The 26,731-nt window shown below is 41.7% G+C and overlaps 1 protein-coding gene across 7 annotated transcripts in view; it reads left to right on the forward strand.

The window, feature by feature from the left end:
- The window catches only part of sfmbt2 (Scm like with four mbt domains 2), a 225,592-nt gene that overhangs the window by 129,854 nt on the left and 69,007 nt on the right, over positions 1 to 26,731 (forward strand). For all 7 annotated transcript variants that reach the window (XM_068059522.1, XM_068059517.1, XM_068059520.1 and 4 more), the window contains 4 exons: positions 3,035 to 3,136; positions 3,654 to 3,801; positions 8,625 to 8,707; positions 24,744 to 24,870. In XM_068059522.1, coding sequence (XP_067915623.1) covers positions 3,035 to 3,136; positions 3,654 to 3,801; positions 8,625 to 8,707; positions 24,744 to 24,870 — 460 coding nt within the window. The remainder of the gene's footprint in view (positions 1 to 3,034; positions 3,137 to 3,653; positions 3,802 to 8,624; positions 8,708 to 24,743; positions 24,871 to 26,731) is intronic.

Consider the following 26,731-nt stretch of genomic DNA (forward strand, 5'->3'; position numbering starts at 1 on the left):
CCAATGTAAGGGAAAACAACAACTTATATTGCATGAGAAGAGAGTGCTGATCGGTTGGCAAGTGAACACTGATTGGTAGAAGCATTGCCATGGAGAATGCACCAGTGTACAGTGACTGACAGTTAACTGACAAGCTTTTTAAAATTTAAACCAGGCAGCTTGATTCTGATAAACATTTATCTACTACCAGCAACCCTTGATGAAGATCAAAATTCAACAATACACATCATTACACACCAGCTCTCAGCTCTGACTCTTCACTGACTTTTCCTGGAGAAATCATTGCCAAAAATACAGAAGTAATTAAATTTTATTTCACTAACGCTTATAAAATAAACATTTTTCTACTTTTAACCTCCTATGTTAGACATTCCCAGTTCACTCATATATAGAGTTGGTTGATTGGCATCCTTTCATCTATGAAAGATAATGGATATGCAGCAAATTGTAATGTTTATGTCGGGTTGCTGGATATAACATGGATATATCTGATTTATCTCAGAGCAATGCACATATCACACTTGCACTAAATCCCCAACTTGTTTATTTACAGCACTTTAAAATATATTAGTTCGTACACAATCTCAGTACAATGTCTTCTCAAAGCAGTGTGCTTTCTTTTGCTGTAGAACCTTCTAGTTTCAGTTTTAACTCTTAAGCTCCAATCAAACAAAATGAACACAAATAAGTGGACGGACTAATCTAATCAAACCCAGATCAGTCAAACACTATACAAATAATCCATTTAGGTGGGGTGACTTCTCTTGGTGCACCTTTGCTGATTGGCTGTCAAGCCAATCCTTGAGAGGTAGGTTCTGCCACAACAGCTGCATGTGAAGCTGCCAAGTGATGCTGTGAGTTGTTGTTTTTGACGTTGACGCCTGTTGCCAAGCTACTGTAGCAACTGGTCATCGTGGTAGTGCACACCAATCCACAGGATGTGTCACATTTCCCTCTTTCATCAGCTAGTGACTCCCAAATACGATAGTCGACATTTAGGGCGTTCATGTCACATTTGCAAGCATCCTTGAAGCGGAGCTTTGGGTGCCCCACTCGTCGTCTGGCCCTGACTATCTTACCATTCAGATGGCCCTTGGGTATGCGACCATCTTCCATCCTGCTGATGTGTCCGATCCACTGAAGCCGCCTCTGTTTGATTAGTGCCAGCACACTTGCGAGCTCTGCCTTTGAGAGGACTGCCACATTTGTAATTTTGTCCTGCCAGGATATACCCATAATGCACCACAGACAGCGAAGATGGAAATTATTGAGCTTCTTTTCCTGATAGCTGTAAGTCACCCATGTTTCACAGCCATACAGCAAGGTGCTGAGAACACAGGCCTTATAAACCATCAGCTTGGGCCTAAGGGTCAGCTTGGTGTTACCCATGAGCGTTCTGTGAGTCGGCCAAAGGTAGTAGCTGCTTTCACTGTGTGTGTATTGTGCTCTGCATCAAGGGATAGATTGTCTGTCACTGTGGACGCAAGGTAGCAGAATTTGCTGACCACTTCCAGTGGGGAGTTATTTAGTGTGATCAGGGGCAGAGATGCAACATCTTGTCCCATGACCACGGTTTTCTTGATGCTTATAGTCAAAGAAAATAAGTTACAGGCATGGGAGAGACAGTCCATGAGTCTTTGTAGCTGAGTTTCCACGTGAGCGAATAGCGCAGCATCATCAACGTAGAGGGGTTCTCTGATCAGGATGCAATGTGTTTTTGTCTTCGCTTTCATTGAAAACTTAGAAACATAGAAAATAGGAACAGGAGTAGGCCATTTGGCCCTTCGGGCCTGCTCCGCCATTCAAAAGAGATCATGGCTGATCGTCTAATTCAGTACCCTGTTCCCGCTTTTTTCCTATATCCCTTGATCCCTTTGACTGGCCTCCACTGATAGATATCAGCCTTGAAAGATTGTAGAGCTTGCCATCTAACGTAGTGTGCAAGTAGACTCCTTCCATATCTGTAGGGAAGGCTAAGGTCAGGAGCATGGAGAAGAAGAAGCCAAACAGAGTGGGGGCCAGGACACAACCCTGTTTCACTCCATTCTTCACTCTGAAACTGTCGGAAGTAGAGCCATCAAACAGTGCAATGCATGCTGTCATGGAAGGAGCGGATGAGACTGAGGAGCTTCGGTTGACAGCCAATTTTTCCCAAAATCTTGTAGAGCCCTGCTCTGCTGACAGGTCAAATGCCTTAGTGAGATCTACAAAGGTAAGGTAAAGGGGTATACTCTGTTCCCTATAGAGTACATATAGAGTACAGCTTCCAATACTGTGCCCAACTGTATCCCTCTACTATTAATCTTGGAAGAAACACCCCAGGTGTACCAGTGTGCATCTGTCTGTTCTTCACACCACCTATCCTTATAGATTAATGCATCAAATTACCAGTTTAGTGACAAATCATATTTTAAATTGGAAGCAGATTTGTGCTACGATAACTAACAGCTTGCTTGAGACTACCTAGTTGCATTTTATATGGGTACATTTTAGCCAACAGAAAGCGATGAGATGTTTGTGTCTGATCTCAGGACCTCGAAGTGAAAGGCAGTTTGCAAACTACAGCTATCCCACAAAGATGAGTTAATTAATTCTAAGTTCTTAACAATTTATCTTTCTATTTCTGTAACACGCCTCTCTTTCTCTTTCTCTCTCTCTCTTCTCTTTCTGGCACCTGTTTGAAATGCGTGCAGGCATGTTGCAACATTAAAATGAGGATCCTGTCCCAAATCCCAGAAATTCATTCAAATTAGTCAGAACTTGTTCTGTGCAAGCTCCAACTAGTTTTCTGGCTCTTCAGTGGCCTAAACAGTCCTAAAGGATGGCTGAAATTCAAAGGGCCAGAATCTGAGCTGTGTTGTGGTGCCTGCAGTTTTGCTGAATTTACTACAGTGAGGTCAGAGGATGAATTTGGGATGGACCTTTTTCTTCCAGCACATGAATCTTACCTGCCAACCATTTTGCACTCATTTTTGGGCACTGTGCTGTCGAAGATTCAGACTTCATGATCGCTTATTTTATTTTTTAATTGCAGGACCAGCCTGATCTAAGGGCTCACTGCTTCACAGTTGGCATGAAGTTGGAGGCAGTAGACCCAAGGGAGCCCTTTTCCATCTGTCCTGCCACAGTAACCAAGGTGAGCACCAAAGACTCTTGTTAGACATATTAAAGTATCTTGGAGAGATGCACTCTAGCATGAAAATACTTGCTGCATTGCATCTTTGTTTTACAGTGATTTACTGTTCAGATTTACTCATGATACCAGTCCCTAAAAATCTTTTTGGAAAAATTTGATAATTGATACAAAACATGAGCAGAGCAAGTGTTTCTAAATTCGGGAATAAACCATTTGGGATTATATTTTATTTTGAAAAGAAAACATTTTTTCTAATTAGCAATTTTTTTAATGCTCCTTAAATACCAACATAGTAAAATAAATAGTACGTTTCCCTTCAATTAACATCTTTACCCAAAATGAAAGTACTATATTTTTAATGGATGCCACTGAAACTATGTAAAAATATGTAATTTGTATATTCGTGTGCATGAACATTAGGTATGATTATTTCAGAAATTTTATTAGTTTTGAGCATATTGTTTGAATGCCATATAAAACATTATACATGCTGTTTATGTTGTTCTTATTCTTCCAGGTTTTTAATGACCAGTATTTTATGATCACAGTTGATGACTTGAGGCCAGAGGCTAATGAAAACTCTGTGCTTTGCCATGCTGATTCACCAGGAATCCTTCCTGTTCAGTGGTGCCTTAAAAATGGGGTCCATCTTACTCCACCCAAGGGTTTGTATCTGTTTGAAATTTTAAGAAAACAAAATGTGACAGTGTTTTGGATAAAAACAATTTTTCTTCATTTAAAAAAAAACTTTTTTCAAATTAAATAATTTAACAACATAATTTTTCATTTCAATTTAAACTTTGTATGTTTCTATAATGTAAATGCTGGCTATTGCATAGCAACAGTGATGAAAGCAGAACTAAGGAATGTCTGTGATAGTTTGATAACTCATGGATTTACATCCTGGGCTGAAATTTATACTTCCGCCGCCGTAATCGGCGGTAAACGTAAATAATGGCAGCTCGCCTACGCGGGACGCACATCGCGGAGCTGCTGTGATATTAAGTGTGGCGGCTAGTTTAAATAGCCAGAGCAGACCGCCCACTCCGATGAGGTGGAGGGGGCGGACTGTCCATCCCCGGCAATAGCATCAGCAGTTTCTGCGCAGGTGCTGACGCCATTTTTAAAGGGCTTTGAACCCTACATTTCAATTTAAATATTTAAAGAAGCATTGATGTAAAAATTGATTTGACAAAATTAAATAAATTTATCTTGCCTCTCTCCCACTCCCCCAATAACCATAGAATTAATTACTTTCCCTCTTCCCCCCCCTCAAAATACTTACCTTGTGCACATGACCTTCCCCCCTAAAGTTCATACACTTTACACTCTAACCCTTCCCACCATCCCCTACACCAATGAGATGACTCTGACATTGCTACCCACCCCCACCCCCAACACTGAAAAACTTAACTGCTCCCCCTCCCCACCAGTGTTCTTCCTCGGGTCCACAGATGGGGATCCAAAGGCATGGGAGTGCCGGCCACAGGCACAAATATCGCACCAGGATGGACGCCGGGAGTGTGAGGGTACTTAATTCGTTTATTTCCATTAATCAACATGTTTAAATTTGGGTCCCGTCGCCTGGCCTTGCCGCCGCTGACAATAATGGGCCGGGCCTTCCTGCCGTCGAGGCCCATGGCGGGCCTCTGCCAGAGGCAATTTCTGGCCCCTCCCCCCTCGCCATGACTCCTGACATTGTAAAATTCATCCCCTGCCTGAATCAGTTGTAATGTAATCCTTTATATGATGTGCTGATTTCAGTTTTTAACCTGCGTCTAAAATTTTACAAACTGGAATACTATCCCTCTACAAGTTCTTCAAATCTATTACAAGTTCTTCAGATCTATTATCATGAAAACTATTTGTGTTGTGCATCATTCTCAACTCAAGATGACAGGCAAATGATGCTCCCTGTACTCTGATTAGCCGCTAGGCAGTCACCCAGGGTTATTAGTTTGATATTTTTCTCAATGTTATAGGCATTCTACTTTGTGATCCTTGTGAGCAACCTTGTTCTCTGGGAGCACATACTGGAAATTTGGATGCATCCTTTCATAGCTATTTATATTCATAGTAGAAAAATAGCACTTTGTGTGTAGAATTTCTGATGAGTCTCCGCTGGAAGCGCATAGTTAGAAAATCACCCCTTGTATACAAGATTATAAACTTTCTGTCTGAAGTACATGTATGAATCCTTGTCCTATTATCCCGTAGACTTCTACTGTAATTGATATCTTATTGAAGTAAACATTGTATTTTCAAATCACAGCTGGTTCTTGCTCTAAATGTTTCAGAACCAAAAAGAGTGATTTCCAAAACAAATTACTAAGTCTGTATAATTTGTGTTCTGGACATTGAACTGTGATGTGCAACTTACAATAAACAAGCCTAGATAATTTGTAACTCATTTTTACATTAGAGAGGTGCCATTTTTAAACATGTAGGACTGTTCTTTGTTAGGAAAAAGATTGGCATGGTAGGTTTGACCATTCTCTCTACGCAATTCCTCCATGCCGACAAAGGATTATTTTATATAATATAAAATAAAAACAAGAAATGTTGGAACCACTCAGCAGGTCTGGCAGCATCTGTGAAAAGAGAAGCAGAGTTAACGTTGCGGGTCAGTGACCCTTCATCGGAACTGACAAATATTAGAAAAGTCACAGGTTATAAGCAAGTGAGGTGGGGGTGGGGCAAGAGATAACAAAGGAGGTCTAGATTGGACCAGGCCACATAGCTGACCAAAAGGTCACGGAGCAAAGGCAAACAATATGTTAATGGTGTGTTGAAAGACAAAGCATTAGTACAGATTAGGTGTTAATACACTGAACAGCAGCAAGTGCAAACCTGAAAAAAATAGAGTGGGTAAGCAAACTGAACAAACTAAGATGAAATGAAATAAATGCAAAAAAAAGATTGTAAAAAATGTAAAAAAGAATGTAAAAAAATGTTAAAAAAAAGGAAGAAAAAATAACTAAAAATGAAAGTAAAATGGGGGGCTGTCATGCTCTGAAATTATTGAACTCAATGTTCAGTCCAGCAGGCTGTAGTGTGCCTAATCGGTAGATGAGATGCTGTTCCTCGAGCTTGCGTTGATGTTCACTGGAACACTGCAGCAATCCCAGGACAGAGATGTGAGCATGAGAGCAGGGGGGAATGTTGAAATGGCAAGCAACCGGAAGCTCAGGGTCCTGCTTGCGGACTGAGCGGAGAGGGTCACTGACCCGAAACGTTAACTCTGCTTCTATTTTCACAGATGCTGCCAGACCTGCTGAGTGGTTCCAGCATTTCTTGTTTTATTTTTTATTTCAGATTTCCAGCATCCGCAGTATTTTGCTTTTATTTTAAGGATTATTTTATACCTGTTTCGTTTTTTGCTTAATACCTTGCATTTGTTCACAATTAAAGAAGATGTGTCTTCTCAACTGCAACTTCACTAGTATAGTTCTGAAAGCTTTGTGGGGGGCTTTCAACCTAAAAGACAGATAGGTTTGGGTCAGGTGGTGGGTTAAAGTCTTAAAGATGAGATTTCCTGCCCATACCTGCCTCCAAGCCGCCCACCTCCAGCATCAACTGAAAGGTGGGCGAATGGCCAACGCAGCCCAAGGAGGCGGGTTGGCACTTTAAATATTAAAGTGCGACTGCAAGCCTCGTTGTTCATTTTTTCAACTTTAACTATGGATGGCAGGGTTTCCTGAATGTCTGAAATCTGGCAGCTACATCCAGGTGAGGGCTTGGCAGTTCCAGGAGGTATGTACCTCCAGGATCCAGTGTTCCTGCCTGAGTGACTCCTGCTACCAGGTACACCCCACCCCACCCCAACCACTCTCACTGTGGCCTCCGACCTCTTCTCCACAACCACCTTCTTTCAAGTGGACCTACCTGATCCTGCAGGCTTCCCAACTGTCTCCCCATCCAACTGGAAGCCAAGTTTGTCAATCAGATCAGGCAGACTCTCGGCAGGGAAACCAACCGATAAGGTCAGATGCATATTGTGGAGTTAAAACTTCAGGTGAGCCCTACTTTTACCACTGAAGAAACTGGCATGTGTTTCTTGGCAAGTCAGGTGTCAAGGAACTGCTTGGCTTGGGTACAGAGGAACATAGGACTTAGGAGCAGGAGTAGGCCACTTGGCCCTTCGAGCCTGCTCTGCCATTCGATAAGATCATGGCTGATCTGACTGTGATCTCAACTCTACCTTCCTGTCTGCCCTCCCTTAACCTTTGACTCCCCTGTCTATCAAAAATCATTCTAACTCAGCCTTGAATAAATTCAATGAACCAGCCTTCACTGATTTCTGCGGAAGTGAATTCCGCAGACTAATGACCCTCTGAGAGAAAAAATTTCTCCACATCTCCATCTTAAAGGAAGACCTCTTATTCTTGAACTGTATCCCCTAGTTCTCGTCTCCCCAACTAGAATAAACATCCTCCCAGTATCCACTCTTATCAAGTACCCTCAGTATCTTATATGCTTCAATAAGATTACCTCTTATTCTTCTAAGCTCCAATGGGTGTAGGCCCAACCTGTTCAACCTTTCTTCATAAGATAAATCCTTCATCCCTGGAATGAGTTGAGTGAGCCTTCTTTGAAATGCTTCTAATGCAATGACATCCTTTTTCAAATAAGGAGACCAAAACTGTACACAGTACTCCAGATGTGGTCTCACCAAGGCCCTGTACAACTGCGGTAAAACTTCCCTACTTTTATACTTGATTCCGCTTGCAATAAACACTAACATTCCATTTGCCTTCCTAATCATTTGCTGTACCTGCATACTAATTTTTTGTGATTCACGTACTAGGACACCCAGATCCCTCTCTATCACCAAGTTCTGCAATCTCTCCATTTAAATACTATACTGCTTTTCTATTCTTCCTGCCAAAGTGGACAAGTTCACATGTTCCCACATTATAGTCCTTCTGCCAAGTTTGTATCCACTCAATTTACCCATCTATGTCCCTTTGTAGTCTCTTTATTTTCTCGTGACAACTTGCTTTCCTTCCTATCTTGGTGTCAGTGGCAAATTTAGTTACCATACATTCGGTTCCTTCATCCAAGTCTTTGATGTAGATTGTAAATAGTTGAGGCCCCAGCACTGATCCCTGTGGCGCTCCACTAGTTGCAGCTTGCCAACCTGAAAAAGACCCATTTATCCCTGCTCGCTACGTCCTGTTAGCTAACCAGTCCTTATCTTCTTGGAGGCCAGAGAAGTGAGTGCACCCAAAATATGGAGTCCTTGAAAGCTCCCCCCTGCCCCACCCCCCCCATCCCCAGTGTACATCTTTGGGGATTAAACATGTTGTGATACGTTCCATGCAATTGTCCATTATCGCTGACTGCCTCGAGTCAAACATCAAGAAAGGCCATGGTGAGGTAAAAAGATTGCTGACGTGTACCTTAGCAACAATCAGCTCCATCAGGGTAGGATAGGAGAGGAAAAATATGCTGTTTTTAGCTCACATTTTGTCTTGTAATGTTGCAGGTTATCCTGGTTTAGACTTTGACTGGGCCGATTATCTTAAACAGTGTGGAGCAGAGGCACTTTCTCAGTACTGTTTCAGAAATGTAAGTTGTGCTTTCATATAAAATTGTACTGTTAGGCAATAAATCTTTCTCTTAACATTTCACTGCTTCAGGCAAATGGTCATAAAAGGTTTGAACAACTGGATTTCTGTAAATATCTAATACCAATAATATGTTTCAGGTTATAAAAAGCATGAAGCTTATCAACTGTCTTCAACTAGATATTATGAAATTATAATTGTGTTTTATTTTGCTAAATTAGTGTAGAAATTGCGCTGGGCGGTCTTTGAGTTAAATACTGAAAAACCCCTTCAGCTTCCAAATATAGAGGTCCGGATTTTAACTGCAGGCAAGTGGGTAACGGTATAAGTTTGAAACTCACCTAAAGTACCAGAAAACAGACCTGGAGTATTTTCTGCCCAAGTCAACCGACCCACCGGAAATTGGGCTGACAAAATGCATCACCTAGAGACTTATTTAAAGTGGGAATGGACCTCTGTGAGGTTCTGTTCCCTTCTGGAAGATATTGCAGTTTCATTGCTGGAAATGGAAATGAGCTGCAAGCAAGCTTCCAGGTTCTCTGAAGTCTCCTTGGAGGTGATGCTAAAATAGGTCAGGACAATAAGGGAAGTTCTATTTCCAGCCAATGGTGGTAGGATTTCAAAACATCAAATCCACTGGGCATGGAACGACATTGCTGAAATTGTCAGCTCCAAGATGTGGTGCTATAATTACCTCACAAGTTTAGCAAGGGTGAGTACAGATCTTCATTTCACAAGAACAGAAGAACATAAAAACTAGGAGCAGGAGTAGGCAATTCAGCCCCTCGAGCTTGCTCCGCCATTCAATACGATCATGGCTGATCTCATCTTGGCCTCAACTCCACTTTCCTGCCCGTTCTCCATAACCCTTCAACCCATTTCTAATTAAAAATCTGTCTATCTCCTCCTTAGATTTACCCAATGTCCCGGCGTCCACTGCACTCTGGGGTAGTGAATTCCACAGATTCATGACCCTTTGAGAGAGTAATTTCTCCTTATCTCTGTTTTAAATCTGCTACCCCTTATCCTAAAACTATGACCTCTCGTTCTAGATTGCCCCACAAGAGGAAACATCCTCTCTATGTCTACTTTGTCAATCCCCTTAATCATCTTATATACCTCAATTAGATCTCCTCTCATTCTTCTTAACTCTAGAGAGTAAAGGCCTAAACTGCTCAATCTCTCTTCATAAGACAAGCCCCCCATCTCTGGAATCAATCTAGTGAACCTCCTCTGAACTGCCTTCAATGCAACTACATCCTTTCTCAAGTAAGGGGACCAAAACTGTACGCAATACTCCAGGTGCAGTCTCACCAATGCCTTGTACAGTTGCAGCAACACTTCCCTACTTTTATACCCTATTCCTTTAGCAATAAATGCCAAAATTCCATTTGCCTTCATTATCACCTGCTGTACCTGCAAACTAGTTTTCTGTGATTCATGCAAGAGGACACCCAGATCCCTCTGCACCGAAGCACTCTGAAGTTTCTCTCCATTTAGATAATAATTTGTCTTTCTATTCTTCCAACCAAAATGGATAACCTCACACTTATCCACGTTAAACTCCATCTGCCAAATTTTGGCCCATTTATCTGATCTATCCATATCCATTTGTAGATTTCTTATTTCTTTATTGCAACTTACTGTCCCACCTATTTTAGTGTCATCTGCAAATTTGGCTATTGTACCTTCTATCACTGCATCTAAGTCATTTATATAGATTGTAAATAGTTGGGGCCCGAGGACTGAACCCTGTGGCACCCCACTAGTTACATCTTGCCAACCGGAAAAAGACCCATTTATCCCGACTCTCTGTTTTCTGTTGGTTAGCCAATCCTGTATCCAAGCTAATAAATTGCCCCGAACCCCATGCGAACTTACCTTGTGTATTAACCTTTTGTGCGGCACCTTATCAAATGCCTTCTGGAAGTCCAGATAAACTACATCTACAGGATCCCCATTATCCACAGCTTCGAAGAACTCTAGCAAATTAGTCAAACACGATTTACCCTTCATAAAGCCATGCTGACTCTGATGGATTGCATTTTGACTTTCCAAATGTCCTGTTATTACTTCCTTAATAATGGATTCTAACAATTTCCCAATGAAAGATGTTAAACTAACTGGTCTATAGTTTCCTACTTTCTGCCTCCCTCCCTTTTTGAATAAGGGCATTACATTAGCTTTTTTCCAATCCACTGGAACTTTTCCCATATCCAGAGAGTTTTGGAATATTATAACCAATGGATCCACTATCTCCACTGCCACTTCCTTTAAGACCCTAGGATGTAGGCCATCAGGCCCTGGGGACTTGTCTGCCTTCAACCCCAATAGTTTGCTCAGTACTTTTTCCCTAGTGATGATGATTGTTCTAAGTTCCTCCCTTTCTATAACCTCTGCATTACCTGGTACTATTGAGATGGTACTAGTGTCCTCCACTGTGAAAACTGAAGCAAATTACCGTCTCTTGCCATTTCTGTGTTCCCTTCTATTAACTCCCCAGTCTCATCCTCCAAGGGACCAACATTCACTTTAGCTACTCTCTTCCCTTTTATATACTTATAGAAGCTTTTGCTATCCGTTTTTATATTTTGCGCTAGTTTTCTTTCATAATTTACCTTTGCTCTTTTTATTACTTTTTTAGTAACCCTTTGTTGATCTTTAAAAGTTTCCCAATCTTCCAGCCTGCTACTGGCCTTTGCAATATGGTATGCCTTAGTATTTGTCTTTATGTTATCCTTAACTTCCTTGCTTAGCCATGGATGTTTTTTTCCCCCTCCTAGAATCTTTCTTCCTCTCTGGAATATATTTTAGTTGGGATAAATTGAATTTCTCCTTAAACACCTGCCACTGCTGGTCAACTGTCCTACCTTGTAGACTTCCTGCCCAGTCCACTAGGGCCAAATCTGTCCTCATGCCAATATAATTACCCTTGTTTAACTCCAGAACGCTTGTGTGGGACTCCAGCTTTTTTTTATTTTTTTTTTATTTTAGAGATACAACACTTAAACAGGCCCTTCAGCCCACTGAGTCTGTACCAACCATCAGCCACCCATTTATACTAATCCTACATTAATCCCATATTCCCTGCCACATCCCCTCCTACATTAATCCCATAATTCCTACCATTTTCCTACCACCTACCTACACTAGGGGCAATTTACAATGGACAATTTACCTATCAACCTGCAAGTCTTTGGCGGTGGGAGGAAACCAGAGCACCCAGCGAAAACCCACGTGGTCACAGAGAGAACTTGCAAACTCCACACAGGCAGTACCCAGAACTGAACCCAGGTCACTGGTGCTGTGAGGCTGCGGTGCTAACCACTGTGCCACTCAAAGAGGGTCCTTAAAAATGAGATCATTTATTAATCCCACCTCATTACACAACACCAAATCTAGAATAGCTTGCTCCCTGGTTGGTTCCACAACATATTGCTCCAAAAAACAATCTCTAATACATTCAATGAACTCTCCCTCGAGGCTACCCTTGCCAATTTGACTAATCCAGTCTATATGGGCAGGATCCCCAAAGACACATTGTACAGCGAGCTCGCCACTGGTATCAGACCCACCGGCCGTCCATGTCTCCGTTATAAAGACGTCTGCAAACGCGACATGAAATCGTGTGACATTGATCACAAGTCGTGGGAGTCAGTTGCCAGCATTCGCCAGAGCTGGCGGGCAGCCATAAAGACAGGGCTAAATTGTGGCGAGTCGAAGAGACTTAGTAGTTGGCAGGAAAAAAGACAGAGGCGCAAGGGGAGAGCCAACTGTGCAACAGCCCCAACAAACAAATTTCTCTGCAGCACCTGTGGAAGAGCCTGTCACTCCAGAATTGGCCTTTATAGCCACTCCAGGCGCTGCTTCACAAACCACTGACCACCTCCAGGCGCGTATCCATTGTCTCTCGAGATAAGGAGGCCCCAAAAGAAAGAGTCTATATGCATATTAAAATCACCCATGATTATTGCTGTACCTTTCTTACAAGCTCCCAGTATTTCCTGGTTTATACTGTGTCCCACTGCAAAACTACTGTTTGGGGACCTATAGATTACTCCCACCAGTGACTTCTTTCCCTTGCTATTTCTTATTCCTACCCAGACTGATTCTACGCCTTGATCTCCAGTGCCGATATCGTTTCTCACTACAGCACTGATCTCTTCCTTCACGAACAAAGCTACACCACCTCCTTTTCCTTTCTGTCTGTCCTTCTGAAATACTGAGTACCCTTGGATATTCAATTCCCAAACCTGGTTTCCCTGCAACCACGCCTCAGTAACCGCCACTAAATCATACCCATTTGTCTCTATTTGTGCTGTTAACTCATTTATTTTATTCCGAATGCTTCGTGCATTCAGATACAAAGCCTTTAAGTTTGTTCTATTATTAAATTTCCCTACTCTTGTACAATTCCTTGATGCAATATGATGTTCACACGTTCTGTCCCTTCCTTTTATTTTCTGGTAACTATCAGCCTCACCACTAACCTGCACTCCTACCGTCTCCTTTAACTTCCTGTTTTTCCATGCAACTGAACCCTCCCCCACACTATTTAGTTTAAAGTCCTATCTACAGCCCTAGTTGTGCGATTCGCCAGGACTCTGGTCCTAGCATGATTCAGGTGGAGTCCGCCCCTTCGGAACAGCTCCATCCTTCCCCAGTACTGGTGCAATGTCCCATGAATTCGAACCCATTTCTCCCACACCAATCTTTGAGCCACGCATTTGCCTCTTTAATCTTATTGACCCTTTGCTAATTTGCTCGTGGCTCAGGTAGTAATCCGGAGATTATTACCTTTTTGGTTCTGCTTTTTAATTTAGCACCTAGCTGCTCATATTACCTCAGCAGAACCTCTAACCTCATTCTACCTATATCATTAGTACCTACGTGGACCACGACAACTGGATCTTTCCCCTCCCACTCCAAGTTCCTCTGCAGCCCAGATGAGATATCCCGAACCCTGGCACCAGGTAGGCAACAGAACCTTCGGGACTCTCGATCCTGGCCACAGAGAACAGTGTCTATGTCCCGATCTATACTATCCCTGATTATGACTACATTTCTCTTTTCTCCCCCCATTTCCCCATCTCTCAACAGCACAAGGCAACAGTCCCTTTCCCCCCTCTCAACAGTTCCCTCCCCTCCATCATATCCTTCACTTCCCAGCATAAGGGCTTGCTATACTGCCTCTCATTATCATTGCAAACATACACTCACCTCTTCTCTGGTCTCTTCACAGCAGCCACTAACACTACCCTCTTCTCACTTGCTAGCTTTTGCAAAATCACCAACCTCTCTCATTGCTCCTTCCTCACTTTACGCTCCACATATGTGTTTTGCAGTCAACATCTCCCCATCTCCCCATCTTGATTCCATCTTCTCTCTCTTAGCATGTACTCAACAAGCTTAAGTCCCATACTTCTGCATTCTCCTTCGTAGTAGTCATGAACACTCTCAGCCTCTCGCTCTGCAGAACAACACAACAGAGAGGAGTAAGACCAACAGAGGACCAGCCAATTCGTAGAAGGCCTTAACCAAACCATAGGGTCTACAGGCCATGAGTTAATTTCTTGGATATTTCTGAGGAACAGTGCATGAGGAGGCTGTGTTTCACCAAGCAGGATATTGTTGACCTATGCAGCTTGTTGCAGTGGGTAGAAACATTGCAGTACTTCCTCGGTGAAGAATTGCAAAGTGTGTTAGATATCATACCAAGTGCTGTTCCATTTATATAGAACTTTATTAAAATTTCTCATAGGGCTTTATACAAATAATTCCTTTATTATGAAAACACTTCTGTTATGTAGGCAAATGAAACCACCATTCTGTGACAGCATGTCCATGAACGACAACGAGAAGAATGACCAGTTTTTTTGTTTTTTTATGACATTGGTTAAGGAGAGCAGAAAAACTCACCATTGTTCTTCAGATATTGCCATGGAATCTTCAGTGGCCACCTGAATCACTTAACATCTCACCCAAAAGACAGCAGTTTGAAGAATCCATCAGTCCTTCAGTACTGCATTGAAACCTGGATTGTGCTTTCTGATTTGAGTCTTGAAACAACAATGTTCTGACCCAAAGCAAGAGCATTATCAACTGAGCAAAGTGAAAGCACTACAAAAATATTATCCGACATAATTATCAATTTCCAACAATTCTGGATCAAACTTGGAGTGGATCATTCTTTTTCTCCATTATAGTGTTTGTTAGAGAAAAAAAATGATTTGAGCTTTGTATGAGAGCTAATTTAGCATTAGTTATTGTAGCTTACTCACAGAATTGTCTGACATTCTCTCCCAAATGCAAGTCTCTGCAATTTACCGTAAATTCATAATTTGCGTTTTTTCCCACCACAATTAAGCACTGGCAGCTGTCACAGCAAAGATTTACTAACCTACACAGACAAAAGTTGAAACACATCAGTTCATTGATTATTACAGCACTGTTTCATACTTTTTATACTGTAAGATAGGTAGAAAATCTATAGTTATCTGGTTATGATTTCTTGAATAAGTAAATAAACTAAATATTTTGGGGTGGGTGGCAAAAATGAGTGAGTACTGTATTTATTGGGTTAATAATTTTTTTAATAGACATATTTTTAATGGATCTCCTCCTAATGGACTATGAACACCACTCTGAGGAGGAGGCACATAAGATGCAAGCAGAGAAGCAAGAGCTGAATGTATTGGAATGTATTGTAGGAGGAAGCTGTTTGGCAAAGTTGGGAGAGCAGAGTATGTGCCACTGAAAAGATCACAGGATTGGCCTGTGCATTGTAACGGTGTATTATTGTTAGAAGCTTACAGCGATTGATGGATTGGGCCCCAGTTGAGAGAAAAACAACAAGGTGAAGCCAAAGTTGAAATGGTGGTACTGAGCAGAAATGCTGAATGAACAGGGAGTCCACTGAAGAAGCTGAGCAAAGGGAGTGATCACAAATTCTGGGAGTGCCTTTGGTAACTAGTTTTGATATCTAGACTGTCTAGCGAAATGGCAACTGATAGAATATTTTGATCAGTCTTTCTCTTTGTTTTCTCATTGTTTTGAATAGATACTATATCTTTCATCAACTCACTAGTTATATTTCATTTCAATACAATGCATACTTGTGTGTTTTATATATTAGTTTTGAATGTTAATTGTACCATGTCACAAAAGGAAAATCATACCAGGGCTAAAGAGGGCAGGTAGTGAGCCTATTTCCAGGATTCTGCAATATTATTATGTAAACAGATGTTTGAATGTGCTGCTGTGTTTTTGGTGTGTCTCCTTTTATTTCTCTATTATGGGGGAACATGTCTATCCTCTGTTCACTGAAAAGATTAGCCAAGATTAGAAATTTGCTGTGCAGGGAGTTGCAGATAATTTCCTTGCATTAACAAGATTGACATACTATTTAACTCCACGTAAATCTCAAATTAACTTAAAGAACTTTACAGCATGAAGGAGGACTGTAGCATAGCGATAATGTTACTGGACTAGCAATCCAGAGGTCCAGACAAATGCTCTGGAGACTTGAGCTCAAATCCCATCTTGGCAATTGGGGGAATTTAAATGGATTTAATTAATAAATCTGGAATAAAATGCTAGTCTTATCAATAATCATGAAACTGGATTGTCATAAAAATCCATCTGGTTCACTGATGTCCTTCAAGGGAAGAAATCTGCCATCCTTACCCCATCTGGCCTACATGTCACTCTAGACCCACACTCACTTAACTGCTCTCAGAAATGGCCTCGCAAGTCACTCAGATATATCAAACCGACACAGAAAAGTTTAATAAGAATAAAACCGGACAGACCACCCAGCATCGACCTAGGTACCGGAAACAAAAAAGGCCCAGTTGACCCTGAAAAGTTCTCCTCACTAACATCTGGGGACTTGTGCCAAAATTGTCAACTAACAGCGACAAAATCATACTCACCAAATCATACCTTACAGCCAATGTCTCAGGCTCCTCCATCCTCATCCCATAGCTGGCGACACAGTGGTCTACTGTCGGGCATGAAGTCTCGTGGCATCAGGTCAAACAAGGGCAAGAAAACCTGCTGATTATCCCCACCTACCGCCCTCTCTCGGCTGATGGATCAGTGCTCCTCCATGTTGAACACCACTTGGAAGGAGCACTGAGGGTAGCAAGAGCACAGAATATACTCTGGGTGGGGAGCTACTGACTGGCTGAATCCGAAGGGCATATCTGCCACACCGGGCCTGCGGGCGTTGTGAGAACCAACAACAGGGAAAAACCTACTAGACCTCGTCCTCAGCCATCTGCCTATTGCAGATGCATCTGTCCATGAGAGTATTGGTAGGAGCGACCAACACACATTCCTTGTGGAGACAAAGTTCCATCTTTACAATGAGGACATCCTCCATCATGTGTGGCAATTACATCGTGTTGAATGGGCTAGACTCAGAACAGACCTAACAGCTCAAAACTGGGTGGTCATGAAGAGCTGTGGGCCATCAACAGCAGCAGAACTATATTCAACCACAATGTGTAACCTCGTGGCTCAGCATATTCCTCAGTCTACCATTAACATCAACCCTGCTTCATAGAGTCATAGTCATAGAGTGATACAGCACTGAAACAGGCCCTTCGGCCCACCGGGTCTTTGCCGACTAACAACCACCCACTTATACTAATCCTACATTAATCCCATATTCCCTACCACATCCCCACCATTCTCCTACCACCTACCTACACTAGGGGCAATTTACAATGGCCAATTTACCTATTAACCTGCAAGTCTTTGGCTGTGGGAGGAAACCGGAGCACCCAGCGGAAAACCACGCGGTTATAAGATTATAAGATCATAAGAACTAGGAGCAGGAGTAGGCCGTCCGGCCCCTCGAGCCTGCCCCGCCATTCAATAAGATCATGGCTGATCTTTTCGTGGACTCAGATCCACTTACCCGCGCTCCCACCGTATCCCTTAATTCCTTTATTGTTCAAAAAGATATCTACCTTAGCTTTAAAGACGTTTACTGAAGAAGCATCAACTACTTCACTGGGCAAGGAATTCCATAGATTAACAACCCTCTGGGTGAAGAAGTTCCTTCTTAATTCAGTCCTAAATCTGCTCCCTCTAATCTTGAGGCTATGCCCTCTTGTCCTAGCTTCACCTGCCAGTGAAAACATCCTCTCTACTTGTATCTTATCTATTCCCTTCATGATTTTATATGTTTCTATAAGATCCCCCCTCATTCTTCTGAACTCCAATGAATATAATCCCAATCTACTCAGTCTCTCCTCATAAGCCAACCCCCTCAACTCCGGAATCAACCTAGTGAACCTCCTCTGCACCCTCTCCAGTGCCAGTATATCCTTTCTCAAGTAAGGAGACCAAAACTGCACACAGTACTCCAGGTGCGGCCTCACCAGTACCTTATACAGCTGCAACATAACCTCTCTGCTTTTAAACTCAATCCCTTTAGCAATGAAGGACAAAATTCCATTTGCCTTCCTAATTACTTGCTGTACCTGCAGACCAACCTTCTGCGATTCATGCACAAGGACACCCAGGTCCCTCTGCATAGCAGCATGCTGCAACTTTTTACCATCCAAGTAATAATCCTTTTTACTGTTACTCCTACCGAAATGAATGACTTCACATTTATTAACATTGTATTCCATCTGCCAGACCTTTTCCCACTCACTCAATGTATCTATGTTCCTCTGCAAAGTTTCACAGTCATCTGCACACTTTGCTCTGCCACTCATCTTAGTGTCATCTGCAAACTTTGACACCCTACACGTGGTCCCCAACTCCAAATCATCTATATAAATTGTAAATAATTGCGGTCCCAACACCGATCCCTGAGGCACACCACTGATTGCCAACCAGAATAGCACTCATTTATCCCCACTCTCTGCTTCCTGTTAGTCAACCAATCCTCTATCCATGCTAATACTTTACCCCTGACACCATGCATCCTTATCGTATGCAGCAGCCTCTTGTGCGGCACCTTGTCGAAGGCCTTTTGGAAATCTAGGTACACCATATCCACTGGGTCCCCATTGTCCATCTTGCTCGTAATGTCATCATAGAATTCCAAAAGATTTGTCAAGCATGACCTGCCCTTCATGAACCCATGCTGCGTCTGCCCAACGGGACAATTTCTATCGAGATGCCCTGCTATTTCTTCTTTGATAATAGACTCAAGCATCTTCCCCACTACAGAGGTTAAGCTAATCGGTCTATAATTCCCCATCTTTTGTCTACCTCCCTTTTTAAACAGTGGCGTCACATCTGCTGTTTTCCAATCAACTGGGACTACCCCAGAGTCCAGCGAATTTTGGAAAATTACCGTCAGTGCACCTGCTATTTCTCCCGCCATCTCTTTTAGTACCCTGGGATGCATTCCATCAGGGCCAGGAGACTTATCAATCCTTAGCTCCATTAGCTTGCCCAACACTACCTCTTCCGTAATAATGATTGTTCCCAGGTCCTCACCTACGTTTGTCTCTTTGTCAATTACTGGCATGTTATTAATGTCCTCCACTGAGAAGACCGATACAAAATACCTGTTCAATGTCTCGGCCATTTCATCATATCCCATAACTAAATTCCCCTTCTCATCCTCTAAAGGACAGGGAGAACTTGCAAACTCCGCACCGGCAGTACCCAGAACTGAACCTGGGTCACTGGAGCTGTGAGGCTGCGGTGCTAACCACTGCGCTGCCCCAATGAGGAGTGTAGGAGAGCATGCCAGGAGCAGCACCAGGCATACCTAAAAATGTGGTGCCAACCTGGTGAAGCTCCAACACAGGACTACATGTATGCAGCACTGTGAAAGTGCCTACACCACATGAACAGAGTGGTTCAAGAATGTGGCTCTGCCTTCTCGAGGGCAATTAGGGATGGACAGTAAATGCTGTCCTTTCCAATGACACTCACGTCCCAAGGGCAAATAAAATAAAACTAAATTAATTTGATGTTATGTCATTTATACCAATCGATGGAGATCAATGAATAGAAAGAATGAAGGGAATTTTAACCCTGCCACCCACCACCCCCCCCCTCCCCAAAATGTATGGATTTGGGTTAGATGGCATGTAAAAAACGTTAAAATCTCAAACCCGAATTCAATCCACCTCAAACCTGCCAATTTTGGTTTTAATGGAGTGGGGATGTGTGGGAACAGGCAACCAACCCACTTCCAGGTGACTGGTTTCTCATCTAAATATTAAAATAAGCCTGTGTGCCTCAGATTTTATCTCCATTTTAATTAAACTCTGGCTGGCCGGGCTGTCGAGCCTCAAAAGTTGGTAGCTAAAGCGGAGCTAGGACTGCTTCATGGAAATGCCTTTTAGCATTGCTTGTGGGCCAGGAGGAGCAGGAGTGTTTCCCCTTGCTAACTTGCTTCTCAACCCACAATTGGAACCTCCCACCCTGCCACAATCGCCAATCCAACCCCAACCCCCTGGTCTGTCTCTGACACTCCCCACCACCCACCCCGCACCTTATGATCACCCTCCACTCCGACCTTACAAGCTACTCCGTATTCGTCCACCGGGAACAGCAGTGTAATGGTAATGTTACTGGACTAGTAATCCAGAGGCCTGGACTAGGAATATAGGAACACGAGTAGGCCATTCAGCCCATCGAGCCTGCTCCACCATTCAACTGGATCATGGCTGTTTATCTACCTTAATGCCACTTTCCCGCGCTATCTCTATATCCCTTGACGTCATTAGTCTCCAGAAATCTATTTCTGTCTTGAACATGCTCAATGACTGAGCTTGCACAGTCCACTGGGGGAGAGAATTCCAAAGATTTACCACCCTTTGAGTGAAGAAATTCTTCCTCATCTCCATCTTAAATGGCCTACCCCTTATTCTGAAATTATGTCCCTTGGTTCTTGTCTCACCAGCCAGGGGAAACACCCTATCGACCTCCACCCTGTCATATCCTGTAAGAACTTATTAAGTTTCAATGAGATCAACCAGTTTAAATCCCTCACAGCTCCTGGTGGATTTTAGTTTAATTAATAAATCTGGAATAAAAAACGAGTTTAATTGATGGTGGCCATAAAGCTATTGGATTGTTGTTGAAGCCCCAGCAGGTTCACTGATGTCTTTTAGGGAAGGAAATCTGCCGTCCTTACCTGGTCTGGCTTACATGTGATTTCAAACCCATAGCAATGTGATTGGCTCTTAACAGCCCTCGGAAATGGCACTCAGTTGCATTAAACTGCTACAGAAAAGAAGCACGTGGGTATACCTACACCACATGGACTGTTAACGGTTCAAAAAGGCAGCTCACCATTGCCTTTTCTCGAAGGCAATTAGGAATGGGCAACAAATGCTGGCCGTACCAGCGATGCTCGCATTCCATGTATGAACAAAAAAAGAACTACCCCTGCTCCTGGACTGCAATTTCAGCTGCAGCGTTCCTTGCTCGACTGGGAACCAAGCCTGTCAATTAATCTGGCTTCCAGGCAGAGATTCTGTTTAAATAGTTTCTACTCATAGGAACATACAAATTAGGAGCAGGAGTAGGTCACTTGAGCCTGCTTCTCCATTCAACAAGATCATGGCTGATCTGATTGTAACTTCAACTTCACATTCCCGTCTACCGTCAATAACCTTTCATCCCCTTGCTTATCAAGAATCTATCTACCTCTGCCTTAAAAATATTCAAAGGCTGTTTCCACCGCCTTTTGAGGAAGCGAGTTCCACAATATTCAGGACCAACCTGAAGTGTAAAGTGCTCTGAGACTACAGAACTCCAGTTCAGCAAGATTGGCATTAGTATAAAAGTGCCTTTATTTGGAAAGATGTGCTTTTCATTAGCTCGTAACTAAATTACTTGATGTGCATTTTACAGGTGGAAATTTTATTTTATGGAGCATTTTATGATTTGCAATAGTCTGCATTAATGCTTTAACATTATTTTATCTGTAGTGGTCATTTAAATATTTTCATATTTTCAACATGGATTCGCCAGTTCAAAGACACTGCTTCATTCTGTTACAAACATGTCTGTTTTAATTGCGTATCTTTTTGATATAGTGCAATACACTAAAGCACCTGCTGCTATTTCTGTAGTTTCCCATAGGATATTCACCACAGTGTTGCTAAGTCATTTGATACTATTAGATGCTAAGTAAGTACAGGCACATAATTTTTTGTTCTGACATTGATCCTGTGTTGTTTGCCTTCAGGCACAACATAGACACAGCCATTAAAGTGTATTTGAATCATGCTAGATTAACAGGCGGTTTCTCTTGTCAGAACACAATTAGAAGCTATTAAAAAAAGACCTATCTTAATGCATTTACCTAGATGAACATGTTTGAAACATTTGTTATAGGGAACAAAATGTAATCTTTTACAGTCATCTGTCCTGATTCTTTTTTAATATTTCTGTAGTAGTGGCAAACTAGTGGTAGGAACCTACATTGGTGCTTTGGATTTGCTTGCCTTGTAGTTTGAGTATATTTGCTAGATTGACAATCTTCCAGTTTGGCACTTGGGTTTAGTGCCATGCAGTAGATGAAAAATATAAATGGCGATTTTTCAAATTGTGGAAAAGTGATTTAAAATATGATTGTTATACGTTGATCTTTGTAACTGACTTGACGGAAGAGGAGGTTTTCTAACTATTAGCAAAAATATAACAAACTAAGGAATGAGTATAATTTTTTCAGTATATTCTGCTGAAAGCTGAACAATTTACCCAAGATAATTTACTTGCTTTTTTTTGTTAACACATGTTCGAATATTTTAGTTAATTCTGTTCCTTCACTTAGCATTTTAAACATTAGATTAACTTGGTTCTATTCAGAACATATGATATTTTAGAATTAGAACATTACAGCGCAGTACAGGTCCTTCGGCCCTCGATGTTGCGCCGACCTGTGAAACCATCTGACCTACACTATTCCATTTTCATCCATATGTCTATCCAATGACCACTTAAATGCCCTTAAAGTTGGAGAGTCTACTACTGTTGCAGGCAGGGCGTTCCACGCCCCTGCTACTCTCTGAGTAAAGAAACTACCTCTAACATCTGTCCTATATCTATCACCCCTCAACTTAAAGCTATGTCCCCTCGTGTTTGCCATCACCATCCGAGGAAAAAGACGCTCACTATCCACCCTATCTAACCCTCTGATTATCTTATATGTCTCTATTAAGTCACCTCTCCTCCTCCTTCTCCAACGAAAACAACCTCAAGTCCCTCAGTCTTTCCTCGTAAGACCTTCCCTCCATACCAGGCAACATCCTAGTAAATCTCCTCTGCACCCTTTCCAAAGCTTCCACATCCTTCCTATAATGCGGTGACCAGAACTGCACGCAATACTCCAGGTGCGGTCTCACCAGAGTTTTGTACAGCTGCAGCATGACCTCGTGGCTCCGAAACTCGATCCCCCTACTAATAAAAGCTAACACACCATATGCCTTCTTAACAGCCCTATTAACCTGGGTAGCAACCTTCAGGGATTTATGTACCTGGACACCAAGATCTCTATGTTCATCTACACTACCAAGAATCTTCCCATTAGCCCAGTACTCTGCATTCCTGTTACTCCTTCCAAAGTGAATCACCTCGCACTTTTCCGCATTAAACTCCATTTGCCATCTCTCAGCCCAGCTCTGCAGCCTATCTATGTCCCTCTGTACCCTACAACATCCTTCGGCACTATCCACAACTCCACCGACTTTCGTGTTATCCGCAAATTTACTAACCCACCCTTCTACACCCTCTTCCAGGTCATTTATAAAAATGACAAACAGCAGTGGCCCCAAAACAGATCCTTGCGGTACACCACTAGTAACTAAACTCCAGGATGAACATTTGCCATCAACCACCACCCTCTGTCTTCTTTCAGCTAGCCAATTTCTGATCCAAAGCTCTAAATCACCTTCAATCCCATACTTCCGTATTTTCTGCAATAGCCTACCGTGGGGAACCTTATCAAACGCCTTACTGAAATCCATATACACCACATCCACTGCTTTACCCTCATCCACCTGTTTGGTCACCTTCTCGAAAAACTCAATAAGGTTTGTGAGGCACGACCTACCCGTCACAAAACCGTGCTGACTATCGCTAATGAACTTATTCTTTTCAAGATGATTATAAATCCTGTCTCTTATAACCTTTTCCAACATTTTACCCACAACCGAAGTAAGGCTCACAGGTCTATAATTACCAGGGCTGTCTCTACTCCCCTTCTTGAACAAGGGGACAACATTTGCTATCCTCCAGTCTTCCGGCACTATTCCTGTCGACAATGATGACATAAAGATCAAGGACAATGGCTCTGCAATCTCCTCCCTGGCTTCCCAGAGAATCCTAGGATAAATCCCATCTGGCCCAGGGGACTTATCTATTTTCACACTTTCCAAAATTGCTAACATCTCCTCCTTGTGAACCTCAATCCCAACTAGCCTAGTAGTCTGAATCTCAGTATTCTCCTCAACAACATTTTCTTTCTCTACTGTAAATACATTATTGAATTACATTATTGTTATAATTATAATGAGAATTTACTGAGAATGTTTCAGAAGCCATTTTAATACCCTCAGACCTTACATTAGGATAAATTTAACCTTTGACAAAGAAATCAAGTTGGATCGTTTTAACAACTGAATATTGACATATGTAGTGTATTCCCATCTAGTGAAATCTTTGACTGTTTCATTAAATACCATTAAACTCTTCATTTACAACTCTTATTGCAGAATTACTTTAGTTTCTTTCTCAATTCTTTGATTAGAGAGCATTCTTAATTCAATTGCATTTTGAACATCTTTTCAAAATCTGATTACATTCGGAATTCACACTACACCTAATTATAAGGCTCTGTTACAAAGCTGCTGGATTTTGGTTCCGATGCATTTATACTGTTTCAGAACATTCACTATGGCACACAACCCTGTTATAACATGCAGTACGCTTGGCTGCAAAAGACTATATAACAATGGAAGGCTTTGGGTGTTTTTTAAAATATTACATTATTAGTACGCAATTTTCATAAATAGTGTTTCTGCTTTATTTCCACTCTTTTTAAGACTTCACTCAATCGAGGCTTCACCAAAAATATGAAGTTGGAGGCTGTTACCCTCAGTAACCTGGCAGAAATATGTGTTGCTTCAATCACAAAAGTAAAAGGTCGATTAATGTGGCTTCACCTCGAAGGTAAGATGAATGGAAAATAGATTTGTTGGAAATAGTAATGCTTTGACTTGTTGAAACTTTTGTGGCTCTTTGTTTCATGACAAGGCTATATATGGTTTGTGAAAGCCCATGTTTCATGCACTGATATTTATTATTTTCAAAAAAAATTAATTCAAAATGTATTGATTGCTACATCAGTATGCAAGTCAGGCATTAAAACGTTAAGTTTAAGTTCCGAGTGCTTAAATCATTTAAATGGCACACTGGTCTACAATAACCAGCAACACCTGTCCTGGAAACATACATTTAAGGTAAGGCTATCGTACAGCATTGTGGCTTTATTTTTTTAGTGCTGCTTTTGTGTTGGGTTGAGTTTTGTTGAGGCCCCAATCCATCTTCACCAACCACAACTGAGTTTCCCTACTGAATCTTTTTGTGGCTTTTAAGGCCCCAAAATGCACAAGAAAGTGCAGTGCTCAATTGGTAAGTTACAGTCCAATTAATGTTATGTTAATAGACATTATATAGGACACTACCAGTGGTTCATCAAACAATGTAGAGGCCAAAGGAATAGTAATCATTATTGGAGAAGCAATATTTCATGTCTCACAAACCTATTGGAAATATTTGGAGTAGTAACTAAATTAACAGACAAGGGATATCCAGCATTTTCAGACAGCATGATCTATATCTGAAACTTGAAAAAGGAAAGCTTTGTGTGGTAGTTGAAGTTAGTTAGGCTGAAAATTTGTTTAGCAATAGAAAGTGAATCAATGGAAAAAACTGTGAAGAACCAGAGGCTCATGGAGTTCCACAGGGTTTGTTCTAAACCCCGGATATGTATTTATCCTGTTCATAACTGATATAGAAATCCCAGGATCCCAGTGTGATCTGCAAGATTTCTCAACTTTTCTGTGTTTGATTGATTAGCATTTTTTTCCTATTGTATGCATCAAAATAGAATGTTTTCTGTAAAGGTATTGTGGTTTTTCTTTTAAGTATCTAGCTTTGTCTTTCGGAAGTCAGGACAGGAGAGTATAGAAAACCATCAATGTAAGGCGGTATACATTTGAACAAGGAACTTGTATGTTTCTGTATGTATAGAATAAATGAATCTATTAAAGATGGAAAAAAGGATAGTAATTTGGTTATAATGCCCATTCACTAAGTATCCGTTTACTGTAAATCCAATTGAGCTCTTTGGTTATCAATAGTATTTAATTATAAATCAAAACTGGTGATAACCAAGTTGAACAAGTCGGTAACATTTATAATATTGTGAGCAAGTCCAGGCACAGTCCTTTAAAAAAAGGATATTGATGCATTTCAGAGGATTGAGCTGAAAATGAAATTCTGGAATGTGCATGTAAAATTAAACATACAGAGATGTTTTTGGGACTTTGAATGGAGGAAATTAATTGGTTGCAATAGCCATTTTAGATTTCTGTGAGATGGGAAAATCAGATTTTGTGTATATTGTTAAAGAAATTGACATCCTCATGGATTGATGCAACAGTAACCAGTGGCTTTTCACTAAATCATTTGAGGTGCAGAAACACTTTAAATTTGGACAGGGCCAGTCAATTTTCAGGCATGATTAATTTAAAGTTCCAGCTGCAGAGGAGAATTGAAATCCATGAGATAGGGAGGCAAATGGAGCTTATTTCTAATTTTCCTTTGTCTTGTCATTCTCATTCCAAAATCAGAGAGACTGTCTGAGCTGAAGACGCCAACTACCCATGGTTACTAAAAGATCTATAGCCCTGAATTTAACTGCTTAACTGCTTTTGCCACGTGATAGCGAAGCGAGGAATAGGGAGAGAGAGGAGTTGAACACGTGGCTGCAGGGATGGTGCAGGAGGGAGGGTTTTGGTTTCCTGGA

Source organism: Heterodontus francisci, chromosome 27 (assembly GCF_036365525.1).
Source record: "Heterodontus francisci isolate sHetFra1 chromosome 27, sHetFra1.hap1, whole genome shotgun sequence".
Taxonomy (NCBI): Eukaryota; Metazoa; Chordata; class Chondrichthyes; order Heterodontiformes; family Heterodontidae; genus Heterodontus; species Heterodontus francisci.